Below are 12,222 nucleotides of genomic sequence, written 5' to 3'. Positions count from 1 at the left end.
ATAGTTAAATAAACTGTAACCGCTGGTCGTAGAGTAATCAGTAAAAACTTTGGCAGGGTTTGAATGTTTGTTAATTTAAAGGTTACTATGACAACCCTTCTGTGATGAGGCACGGACTGCGCTGAATCAGCTGATCAGCGGGAGAGCGAGATAAAGGGGAGCCGGAGGCGCAGAGAGAGAGAGAGAGACGCAGACGGCCGCGTTGCATGCATGTCTGTGTTTATGTTTGTTTTATGTTGCATTTCTTATTAAACTTTGTTTACTCTTCAGCCAGTTCCTGCCTCCTCCTTGCCCATCCTTTATCTGTTACACCTTCTTTTTAAAATAAATACGAGTAGCTATATTACTAATAACTGTAGCTGCCTTGCTGCCACTTGCAGTTCTGCGTACAGACCCAAAGGTGATTAATGAAAATACATATTTTTGATAATGTTCTTATTTTTGTTTTTGGCAGTACTGCACACACTAAAAACTCTAATAAGTTAACTTCACTTAATTGATTGAGTAAACATGTTCCCTCAATTGAATTGAGTGATGGCGTCTCCAAAACTTGTTTGATTAAGTTTAATTAACTTGGCGATCATATAGAATGAACTTAACTATTTAAGTTAATGTAACTAGATGCAAGTAGACTTGACTCATATTTGATATTTTAATTGTTGCTGTTTCTACATAATAACTGTAATTGAACTGACTCAAATTTAGGTCATACAATAACACCCCTTACAAAAATCGAGAGCTCCTGCAAACATGCTGCAGTTTTGCCTCTGATTATTTTCACATGCAAATGAGCTTTGCGGCAAATTGTCCATTGTTGCCAAAGGTTTGCTGCAGGTTCACCATTACCAAAGAAGAGCTGCATACTTCTGGCAAACATTTGCGGCGAATCACAAGCTCATTTGCATGTGAAAACAATGAGTGGCAAATTTGCTGTACATTTGTGGCAAGTTTGCTAGAACTCTAGATTTTTTGTAAGGGACAGCTTAAATAAAGAAGATTAAATAAACTTATTTGTCCATGGAAATGCATAGACACCTGTACTGTACATGCACAAAGACAACTGAGATAGTGTTAACAGGGTCCAACTTGTCCAAAGTGAGGACACATCACCCTAATTGTGACACCACACGAAACAACTATTTGCAACAAAACAAAATAAATATGAATTCAAAAGGTGCTAATACCTCTACGAGTTCAAAATAACTACTGTTTAAAAGCCCACATATGTTCCCTTTGACCAAGGAAACATAATTAAATAATTCAAAAGAAAGGCATTATGGGTATTCCCCATAGCCACAATATTGCACTTAATGTTTGAAATTATTAAAACTAACAATCTTAGGGGCCTGGGTAGCTCAGTGGTAAAATACGCTGGCTACCACCCCTGGAGTTCGCTAGCTCGAATCCCAGGGTGTGCTGAGTGACTCCTGCCAGGTCTCCTAAGCAACCAAATTGGCCCGGTTGCTAGGGAGGGTAGAGTCACATGGGGTAAACTCCTCGTGGTCACCATAATGTGGTTCGTTCTTGGTGGGGCACGTGGTAGTTGAGCGTGGTTGCCGCGGTGGATGGCGTGAAGCCTCCACACGCGCTATGTCTCCATGGCAACGCGCTCAACAAGCCACGTGATAAGGTGCGCGGGTTGATGGTCTCAGATGCGGAGGCATCTGGGATTCGTCCTCCGCCACCCGGACATTGGGAATTTGGCATTCCAAATTGGGAGAAATTTAAAAAAATAAAAAAATAAAAATCTCAAGTCTATGGATTTTCAAGAAAAATTAGTATTAAAAAAATATATTATATTTGAGTATTAAGACCAAAACATGACATTTCAAGTAATGTTTAATTAAGAGAACTTGAGTTTTCCAGTAATGACAACATTAGGGTTTACAGTGCAGCTGTTTGATAAAACACTTAGGAATCAAAGTTGTGTGAAAAAAAATAAAACAATTCTATTAAAATAGAATTCTTTAATTCTTTCTTTAATCCCAGCCTAAAATAGGTTTCCCTAAAAAGTGTAAACACTGTGGCACTATCAAATCACACTTTTGTTTGTTTGAGCATCCCATCCAACCCAAAACAGGAACAATGGCTCAACCAATGGCATAAGTTTGGGGTGGGCTATCTGACAAATGGCACATGGGTGGTAGTGTTCGGGAAACCTGTTTGAAAATAAGCCATTATTTTTGCAATTCCGCTTGTTAATGCTAGTGGAGCAGCAATTACACAATTCACTTTTCTGGCCACATCCACACTATTCTATTTTTGTTTGAAAACTTAGTTTTCAGTTTCCTAACGTCATCGTTTTCCAAAGTGTGCAGTAATGGAGAACGTTTTATTTTGGTTCTAGTGAAACGCTGTTCCAGTGTGGATGAAAAGTGTAAACGTAGCAAAATCAAAGCGTTTTCAACTGAAAACGTATTATTGTGGATGGAAGTTTCCATATTCTAGACTTCTTGTACCTGTGAGCTGTGCTCCACCTGAGCGATGACCTCTGGGTCCAGTGGTCTGTGGTTGCTGAAACTCTTTGATCGTCCTGCAGGCGTGCTCTTACGGAGCGGAGGACCTTCGACCTTAGTCTTTAGAGAAGAGTGGCGGGTGATGGAGTTTAGGATGCTGTGAGCGCTGACTGGACGCTTGTCTGTCCCCTCTTTGGGCAGTCCTCCTGCTGGCATTGAAGCGGTCTTTGAACCCACTGCTGCACCGGAAGAGCCCTCTCCCATCCCCTCCACTGGCCGGAATGTTCTACGGATACTGGTTGCTTCTGGACGTTTCCTCAACCTGAAATGGAGTAAGTATATGCTAAATGATTTGACGATGCAATGGTTTAAGAGAAAGTACTCATTATTGTACAAACATTTTATTCAAAAGACTTTATAAAGTTAACATTTTAGGTCCCATTTTTATTTATACTGTAGGATGCTCATGCTAAATTGGCTTGCTTTTTTTTTTTTTTTTTTTTTTTTAATCAATACAACAAAATGTTTCAATGAAAAACTCACCCAAATGTGAAAATTCTGTCTTCAATTACTCGCCCTCATGCTGTTCAAAACCAGTGCATTGAAAGTGCATGGTGACTGAGGCTAACATTCTGCTTAACCTCTCCTTTTGTGTTCCACAGAAGAAAGTAAGTCATATTGGTTTGGAACATGAGGGTGAGTAAATGATGACAATGTTCATTTTTGGGTTCCTTTCAAAAAAACATACTATGATATTAAACAGTATGATAGCAGTAAGATATGTTAATGCATGTAGATACTGTATATGAGGTGTATGGAAATATGGAAAGGGGACGATAACAGGGGGATCGAGAAAAAAAAAAAAAAGAAAAAAAAAACGTGTAGGGGGAATTGGCATACTTGTTGAGGTTGGCCAGGTAGATATCAGCCACATGGCCTCCAGTGGGCGAGCTGGCACTGGCTCTGGTGGACACCTTCTCTTCCACAGCATCATGGGATGCCTCTAGGTCAGCTTTGGGACTTCCTCTGCCTGCACATCCATCCGGCCTACCGTGAGAAATACACAGTAAACACAGCTATAACTCACAAATGCCTCTAGAATTAAAAAAAATTACACAAGTGGGGGCCTGGGTAGCTCAGTGGTAAAATACGCTGGCTGCCACCCCTGAAGTTCGCTAGTTCACTGGTTGGAATCCCAGGGCATGCTGAGTGACTCCAGCCAGGCTTCCTAAGCAAACAAATTGGCCCGGTTGCTAGGGAGGGTAGAGTCACATGGGGTAACCTCCTCATGGTCGCTACAATGTGGTTCGTTCTCGGTGGGGTGCATGGTGAGTAGAGCATGGTTGCCGCAGTGGATGGCGTGAAGCCTCCACACACGCTATGTCTCCACGGCAACGCGCTCAACAAGCCACGTGATAAGATGCGCAGGAATGCGGATCAAACTGGCTAAACCACATTCGACCTCCGCCACCCGGATTGAGGCGAATCACTATGCGACCACGAGGACTTAAAAAGCACATTGGGAATTGGGCATTCCAAATTAGGGAGAAAAGGGGAAAAATCCAAAAAATAAATAAATAAATAAAATTACACTAGTAAAGCAAAAATTCTAGCAAACAACAAATTAAAACCTAAAATGGTCATATGTACATAATTACAAATAAACATTTCCCTTATGAAAGCCTGTTTAACTACTACAAAGATACTGAATAAGTCTTCAGAAGATCAGTAAAAGGAAGTCAACCCCAAAATGAAAAATTGTCATCATTTACTCACTCTCATGTTGTTCCAAACCCGTTTGACTTTCTTCCGTAAAACACAAAAAGAGACGTTAGGCAGACTGCTCAACCTCAGTCACCATCCACTTGAATGGCAACTGAGGTTTTCCTTTTGTGTTCCATAGAATAAATAAAGTCGAACGAGTTTGGAACAACATGAAAGTGCTTAAATAATGACAGGATTTCCATTTTTGGGCGAACTATCGCTTTTATAATGAATGTACCAATATGACTGGTTAAAGTCAATAAACTAGACAGCTTACATGTCCTGCACTACAATGTACTGGTGTGGCACTAGTCCATCTGTGCCGTTATGGCGACCCTCCCACCAGTCCTCAGAGGCACGGTGGTACAGCAGCAGAGACGCCCCCTTCTTAAAGGAAAGCTCACGATTGGTGCGTCCAGTGTAGTCAAAACGTGCAATGGCTTCGATGGGGTCAGACTCTGAAACGTTCAAGGACCCAGACTTTACTATTCAGAGACGAGAGAAGATAGGGAAAGAAAGAGAGCAAAGGAGCGAGAGGGAAAGAGGAAGGGTTATTGCGTGGGAAGCCAGACAGGTTAGAGCACATTTGTTGAAACAGGGCTGGAGCTGCAACGGGTGCGTGGACACACAAGGGCGTGAGATAGGAGTTTAAGCTTGCAGATTGCGTTTGGCTTGGCATGTAAATCTCTGTATATCTATTAGAATAATACAAGACTTTCGATGCCATGCGGCAACAGAGCGCTCAGATTTGTGCGCACATGTGTTAGTAGGATCTCTGATTGGTCAATCTTGACTCACCATCATCACTGTTGTGGATCTCAGAGGTGGTGTCAGGTGCAGGCTCATCCACTAGGGGGGGCTCAATGTGTGGACTATCACTGTAGAAATTAAAGTAAGAAAGATGCAGTAGATTAGTGGAAAATAGTGATGGGTTGGCTTGAAAAAGCATTTAGCACAGCCTTAAAAACCTTGAATTCCATATGAATCTTTTTTCTTTTCTTTTTTTAAACCAATGCTTGGGAATGCGGATCAAACTGGCTAAACTACAAGATTTCTGTTAATGATGGTTTGTTGCAACATACGGTTTCAAAATTTAGCACTGTGAACTAGTGTTAAATGTATGGCTATAACTGATCTTGAGTCAGTTTTTAACTCGCACTGATTCAAACATGGTTTTAGATTTCCAGCAGATGTCCTCAGTGTGCATGTTTTGAGCAGTTCAAAACAGTTATTCGTTTTGCAAAGCAATTGATTTGAGGTTTCTGAGAGGTTGGCTGAGTTCAGAATGACACTACTCTTACTACTTCAGCCATATATGCCTATGGCAGAAATAGTACGAGTAGTATGGTAGTATGCCATTCCCAACTCGGCCATTGTTTTCTTCCATTACTAGTGGAAACCTTCACGAAAGACTGCCATAAATTCGAAATGGCAACAAACATTCTAAATGAAGAATTTTATCCAACACACAAAACCTACTTATATCTAAAAATCAATCCAAATTTCCAAATGACTGACAAACCTCTTCCTTGAGTATCTACAGTGGCATGCAAAAGTTTGGGCACCCCTGATCTAAATTTCTGTTGCTGTGAATAGCTAAGCGAGCAAAAGATGGCCTGATTTCCAAAAGGCTTAAAGTTAAAGATGACACATTTCTTTAATATTTTAAGCAATTGTACTTTTTTATATTCATCTTTTACGGTTTCAAAATAACAAAAAAGGAAAAGGGCCCGAAGCAAAAATTTGGGCACCCTGCATGGTCAGTACTTTTTAACACCCCCTGGGAAGTATCACAGCTTGTAAAAGCTTTTTGTAGCCAACTAAGTGTCTTTCAGTTTTTGTTTGGGGGATTTTCGATGATGTTTAGGTCGGGGGACTGTGAGGGCCATGGCAAAACCTTCAGCTTGTGCCTCTTGAGGTAGTCCATTGTAGATTTTGAGATGTGTGTAGGATCATTTTCCTGTTGTAGAAGCAATCCTCTTTTCATCTTTAGCTTTTTTACAGATAGTGTAATGTTTGCTTCCAGAATTTGCTGGTATTTAATTTAATCCATTCTTTCATCTACCAGTGAAATGTTCCCATGTGCCACTGGCATAAACACAAGCCCAAAGCATGATTGATCCACCCCCATGCTTAACAGTTGGAGAGGTGTTCTTTTCATGAAATTCTGCACCATTTTTTCTCCAAGCATACCTTTGCTCATTGCGGCCAAAAACTTATATTTTAACTTCATCTGTCTGCAGGACTTGTTTCCAAAATGCATCAGGCTTGTTTAGATGTTCATTTGCAAACTTCTGATGCTGAAATTTGTTGTGAGGATGCAGGAAAGGTTTTCTTCTCATGACTCTTCCATGAAGGTCATATTTGTGCAGGTGTCGCTGCACAGTAGAACAGTGCACCACTATTCCAGAGTCTGCTAAATCTTCCTTAAGGTCTTTTGCAGTCAAACAGGGGTTTTGATTTGCCTTTCTAGCAATCCTACGAGGAGTTCTCTCTGAAAGTTTTCTTGGTCTTCCAGACCTCAACTTGTACTCCACTGTTCCTGTTAACTGCCATTTCTTAATTACATTATGAACTGAGGAAACAGCTACTGAAAACGCTTTGCTATCTTCTTATAGCCTTCTCCTGCTTTGTGGGCATCAATTATTTTAATTTTCAGAGTGCTAGGCAGCTGCTTAGAGGAGCCCTATGGCTGCTGATTGTTGGGTTAAGATTTGAGGAGTCAGAGTATGTATAAAGCTTTGAAATTTGCATCACCTGGCCTTTCCAAATGATGAATTTGAACAAGCCATAGCCCTAACAAGCTAATTAAGGTCTGAGACCTTGGTAAAAGTTATCTGAGAGCTCAAATCTCTTGGGGTGCCCAAACTTTAACATGGTGCTCCTTTCCCTTTTTTCACCAAAATAAAAATAATACACTAATATTGCTTAAAATGTTGAAAAGAATGTTTCATCTTTAACTTTATGCCTTTTGGAGATCAGTTCATCTTCTACTCACTTAACTATTCACAGCAACAGAAATTTTGACCAGGGGTGCCCAAACTTTTGCATGCCACTGTAACTAATTCATAACCATAAATAAAGGTACTTTCTACCAAAATCAAAACAGAATCTCCTTTTTATCTCCCTCTGAGAAACAGACCAAAATAGACCAAAATGCACATGTGCATTGTCAAAAGCTACTCTCATGCACAAGCCAAAGAGACTGCGGATGTCAAGATTTATAGTGAATAAGGACTTAAATTTTGGTCTGATTCTCACCCAAAGCAATCATATTGCTTCAGAAGGCATGGATTCAATTGTATGGATTACCTTATGCTGCCTTATGTCCTTTTTGGAGCTTGAAAGGTTTGGACCCCATTGACTTACATTATGTGTACAAAACACATCATGCATCCTTCAAAATATCTTTGTGTTCCGCAGTCATACACGTTTGAGATGGCATAAGGGTGAGTAAATGATGAGAGAATTATCCTTTTTGGGTGAACTCTCCCTTGAACCTTTCCGCAGTCACACTTCTGCTCTAGCGTTTGTACTCCATACTCTGGTTTACTCTTGAAATTTGGTATTGTCGCTGCTAATATTGTGTTTTTCCTCATTTGTAAGTGGCTTTAGATATAAGTGTCTGCTAACTGACTAAATGTTATGTAAAATGTAATAATTATTTTAGTCTCTGAGGGAAAAAGCATAAGAGGTCAAGTAAAATAAGCTCTTTAAGTCACTCTCTCAAGTCTCTCTCTCTTTAGGCCTGTAACAGTGTGTTCATGTTTCTTTGAAGCAAAACAGGAAGCAGAACACTGATAGGAGGATCAAAGCTGGACCTTCCCGTGGCCTCTGACACCAAAATGAACTTGCTCTCACAACTCAACTGGGGAATCCAATGCGGCCAATTCCACTGCACTAATGCACAGGAAAATGGCTCTTTACCAAAGTCATCCAAGCATCAGTGCCGATAACAGCTCTGTTATGCAATTCACAGGCCAAGAAACCCTCTAATACCCTGACATTAATTTAATATAAAACTGAATTGTACAACTTGATCTCCCATTGAGCACTCAACCAAAAACTCTGCTTAATTTACTGTCATCAATATACCAATAAAATCTGTTCCTTTCATAACATGCGCTGCAGGAAATTGAAGCTCAATGGGGTAAATGTGCAGGACTCCCTACCCAGCTGGAATATATCTCACTAAGGCCATCCTGGTCCATTACATAGACAGCTGGCACTCATAAAGCCAAGGCTAATGAAAAGCTTTGTTTCATTAAAGAGCAGTTTGAGACAGAAGGGATCTCTGGAATATGAATATATGATGTGCTAATCTCTGTCTGGCATGTCTAATGAGACATACGTAAAGCATACATGCATTGCCACTCTGTCAATGCAGTGATACTCTGCTGGTCACCGGACAACAAACGGCACTGATGTGTGGACGAATGTGTGTGTTTGCATGTGAGCTTAAAAGGATAGTTCACCCAAAAATGAAAATTCTCTCATTTACATACCCTCATGCCATCCCAGATGTGTATGACATTCTTTCTTCTGCTGAACACAAATGAAGATTTTTAGAAGAATATCTAAGCTCTTGGTCCTTACAATGCAAGTTCGGAAACCAGAACTTTGAAGCTCCAAATATCACAAAAAGGACACCTAAATGTAATCCATAAGACTCCAGTGGTTTAATCCATATCTTCAGAAGCGATATGATAATTAATAATTTTCTTTATTTATCACACATTATACATTTTGCACATATACAGTGAAATTCTTCTTTTTCACATATCCCAGCTAGGCTGGGGTCAGAGTGCAGGGTCAGCCATGATACGGCGCCCCTGGAGCAGATAGGGTCAAGGGCCTTGCTCAAGGGCCCAACAGTGGCATCTTGGCGGTGCTGGGGCTTGAACCCCTGACCTTCTGATCAGTAACCCAGAGCCTTAACCGCTGAGCTACCACTGCCACTAAATAGGTGTAGGTATAGCGGAGTAGCTGAGAATGAAGCATTAAAGCATTTTAGGTTGTCAGACAAAAAGTTTTTAATGGTGTATAGAATGAACAACAACTTATATCATGCCAAGAGTTTGCAGCATGTTAACTTTAAGTTATCAAAACTTGAAATGTAGAGTTAGAATAACTGCCCTGGATTGATTTTGTTGAGATAACTCAATTATTCAGCCAGTTTTTGTTGGCTGAACTTGTGATAAGTTATTGAACTTAGAAAAACTAGTTAGCTGAAATCAAAAACATAAGTCAAGAGAACATCATGCTCACATATTTGGATTCCCAGCATGCATGGTGACATGAATAAATTATGCAAATTTCAGTATTACTGTCTTTTCTTTCCTCTTTTACTGTTTGCTTCTTTTATTTGTGCTGTATGTTGTTGTGTTTGTAGTCAATTTCAGTTATTTGACAAGCTCATCTTTTTACTCAATGATGTGTTTGATGATTGTCACCATCGTGATTTGCGTGTGAAGTGTTTTGGCCGATGCCTGTCTCCTTTACAAGCTTAAGTCTAAATATGATTGATGGATCAGATGTTGGTCTATTTTTAATTTTTTAAATTTTTTTTAATCCCCATTTTCTCCCCAATTTGGAATTCCCAATTCCCACTACTCAGTAGGTCCTTGTGGTGGCGCAGTTACTCACCTCAATCCAGCTGCCTCCGCTTCTGAGACCGTCAATCCGCGCATTTTATCACGTGGCTCGCTGTGCATGACACCGCGGAGACTCACAGCACGTGGAGGCTCATGCTACTCTCCGCGATCCACGCACAACTTACCACACGCCCCATTGAGAGCAAGAACCACTAATCGCGACCACGAGGAGGTTACCCCATGTGACTCTACCCTCCCTAGCAACCAGGCCAATTTGGTTGCTTAGGAGATCTGGATGGAGTCACTCAGCATGCCCTGGATTCGAATTCATGACTCCAGGGGTGGTAGTCAGCATCAATACACGCTGAGCTACCAGGGCCCCCAGATGTTGGTCTCTGATCATCAACTGGCCATTTTCCATGAAATGACAGTTCATTTACCTCTGACAATGTGATAGTCCTAACTACTTCTATGATTATCAATCAAATCAAATGATAATATAAGTAATTGCACTTCTATATTCAGTTTCAACTGAATTAGAATGAAGTTGATTGAACTAAGAAAGTCAAATTTACTTAAAAAGACATCAAGCTCATTTAACACCTTTTATTGATTTAAGTCAACTTTATGTTCTGTTTAAACAACTTGCCCTTTGAAGTTGACACAACTTCAAATTTTAAGGCAGCAAGGAATCATATTTTAAGTTGAAATAGCAAGATTTATGTAGTTGTTGTTGCTTTTTTACAGTGGTTAACATGTCTCGACTTCACGTGACTTAAAGCCTCAGGAAGTTGAAATAACACAGACTAAACCCTGAGCTAAAAACATAGCGCCAATGCAATCCAAACAATCCCAAGCACGGAAACCAAATAAAACAATTCACGTCTTTTCACCTGTAACTCACAAACAAATCTGATCTAGACCCGTAGATTTCTTCTCTCAGTGACACCACAATCTGAAGCTATTTCCTCCATCATCTCCAAAACAGTTATTAAAATGCTGTCGGAGGGCATTTCATCAGCACTTGGCCTTTAGCAGAGAGGATAACCTTGTTTTAAAATGAAAGAAGAGACTTTTCATAATGATGTATTATGGGTTTGGCTGTCTGCCTTAATTCTGGTTTCTTTCTTTGTGACATCTCTCGGGAGTCTAGGTCGTGTGCTGAGTTGACACACGCTGGGGGTAACCAATGTATCTGGTCTTCAACCACTAAACTGACAGTTTTAATGAGCATGATCCTGTAAGTGTAGAATGTAATTTGTTTCTCTGTTGGTCTTTATAATGTCTCTTTATCTTTCTAATGATTTATTCATCATGTCTGACCTGTTCCGTACTACTGTAAATCATACAGTATTCATCTGATCCAACTCATTCATTTCTGGTTTTGCGGTTCATCTGAGAAGCTGCCTCAATAAAACATTGGGCCAAAATTGCACAGTGCCAAGATTAAAAGCTTACTAAAAGTCTATTAAAATAGACTCAAGACTCAGGTTCTAGGCTCACCAGTATTCTTCAGTGGCTCCTCCACGCTCATAAATGGGCCCCTCCAGCTCACGGGGCCCAGGGAAGATGCTCTCATGGTGGATGATGATGGTTTTTATGAACTCGTTTACATGTGCCTGGCAGGAGACTTGGTCATGGTCCTCGGGCACAGACATGAGAGTGGGGCCGAAGCAGATTGCCAAGTTGTAGGGGTCCATCATGTTGTCGTCACTATAATGGGACAGACTAGTAAAAGAGAGAAAGACAGAGAGAGATTGATAAACATTGGAGATACTGTGGCTATAAGAGCACTATTTGTCTATTAATGTCTATTAATAATCTATTTTATTTTATATGTAGTTATAATTTTTATTAAAACTACTGGCACGTCTTTATTTTTTAATTATGTGTCTAATTAGTAGGGAGCGTTTAATGTCTATTAAGGTCCATTAATATTTTATTGAATTTTATTTTATATATCGTTGGCATTTTAAGACTACCGACACCTTATTTACTTATTTTTTAATTCTTTTTTATTCATTTAAAATTTTTAATTTAAAATGTTTTTTTTTTCTTCTTCTTCTTCATTAAAACACCTTGACTACTTTTGTCACTGTTTTTTGTTCTTTGGCAATACTGTACACATAATATCATGGCTATAAAATACTTTGAAACAAAAAATAAACAAAGAGCTGATTCATGATTTGAAGTACATCAAATGTCAAAAACAAAACAGTGTACTATCCATAAACATGTTAAAATGAGCGCTGCTCATGTGAATATTCTCATGTAGAGACCGACTCTTGCTGGACTAATGCGAAAAACAGACTGAGCTGCAGACTCAGAATCGAACTAAACTTCCTTACGACAGCTCATTTATCATAAGCCCGAGCCAGCTTTCTCTCATACATATGTGTTTGTACATG

General features: G+C 39.9%; 1 protein-coding gene across 3 annotated transcripts in view; it reads right to left on the bottom strand.

The window, feature by feature from the left end:
- LOC127426136 (SLIT-ROBO Rho GTPase-activating protein 2) overlaps positions 1–12,222 on the bottom strand; it is a 154,855-nt gene that overhangs the window by 10,160 nt on the left and 132,473 nt on the right. For 2 of the 3 annotated variants that reach the window (XM_051672701.1, XM_051672702.1), the window contains 5 exons: positions 11,318–11,542; positions 5,019–5,098; positions 4,498–4,705; positions 3,357–3,503; positions 2,460–2,778 (listed from right to left, as the gene is read on the bottom strand). In XM_051672701.1, coding sequence (XP_051528661.1) covers positions 2,460–2,778; positions 3,357–3,503; positions 4,498–4,705; positions 5,019–5,098; positions 11,318–11,542 — 979 coding nt within the window. The remainder of the gene's footprint in view (positions 1–2,459; positions 2,779–3,356; positions 3,504–4,497; positions 4,706–5,018; positions 5,099–11,317; positions 11,543–12,222) is intronic. The other variant, XM_051672703.1, reaches the window with a different exon arrangement.

The sequence above is a fragment of the Myxocyprinus asiaticus genome, chromosome 35 (assembly GCF_019703515.2).
Source record: "Myxocyprinus asiaticus isolate MX2 ecotype Aquarium Trade chromosome 35, UBuf_Myxa_2, whole genome shotgun sequence".
Lineage (NCBI taxonomy): Eukaryota > Metazoa > Chordata > Actinopteri > Cypriniformes > Catostomidae > Myxocyprinus > Myxocyprinus asiaticus.
The sequence above is the reverse complement of the archived record's forward strand: the minus strand, read 5'-3'. Positions and strand labels throughout refer to the sequence as shown.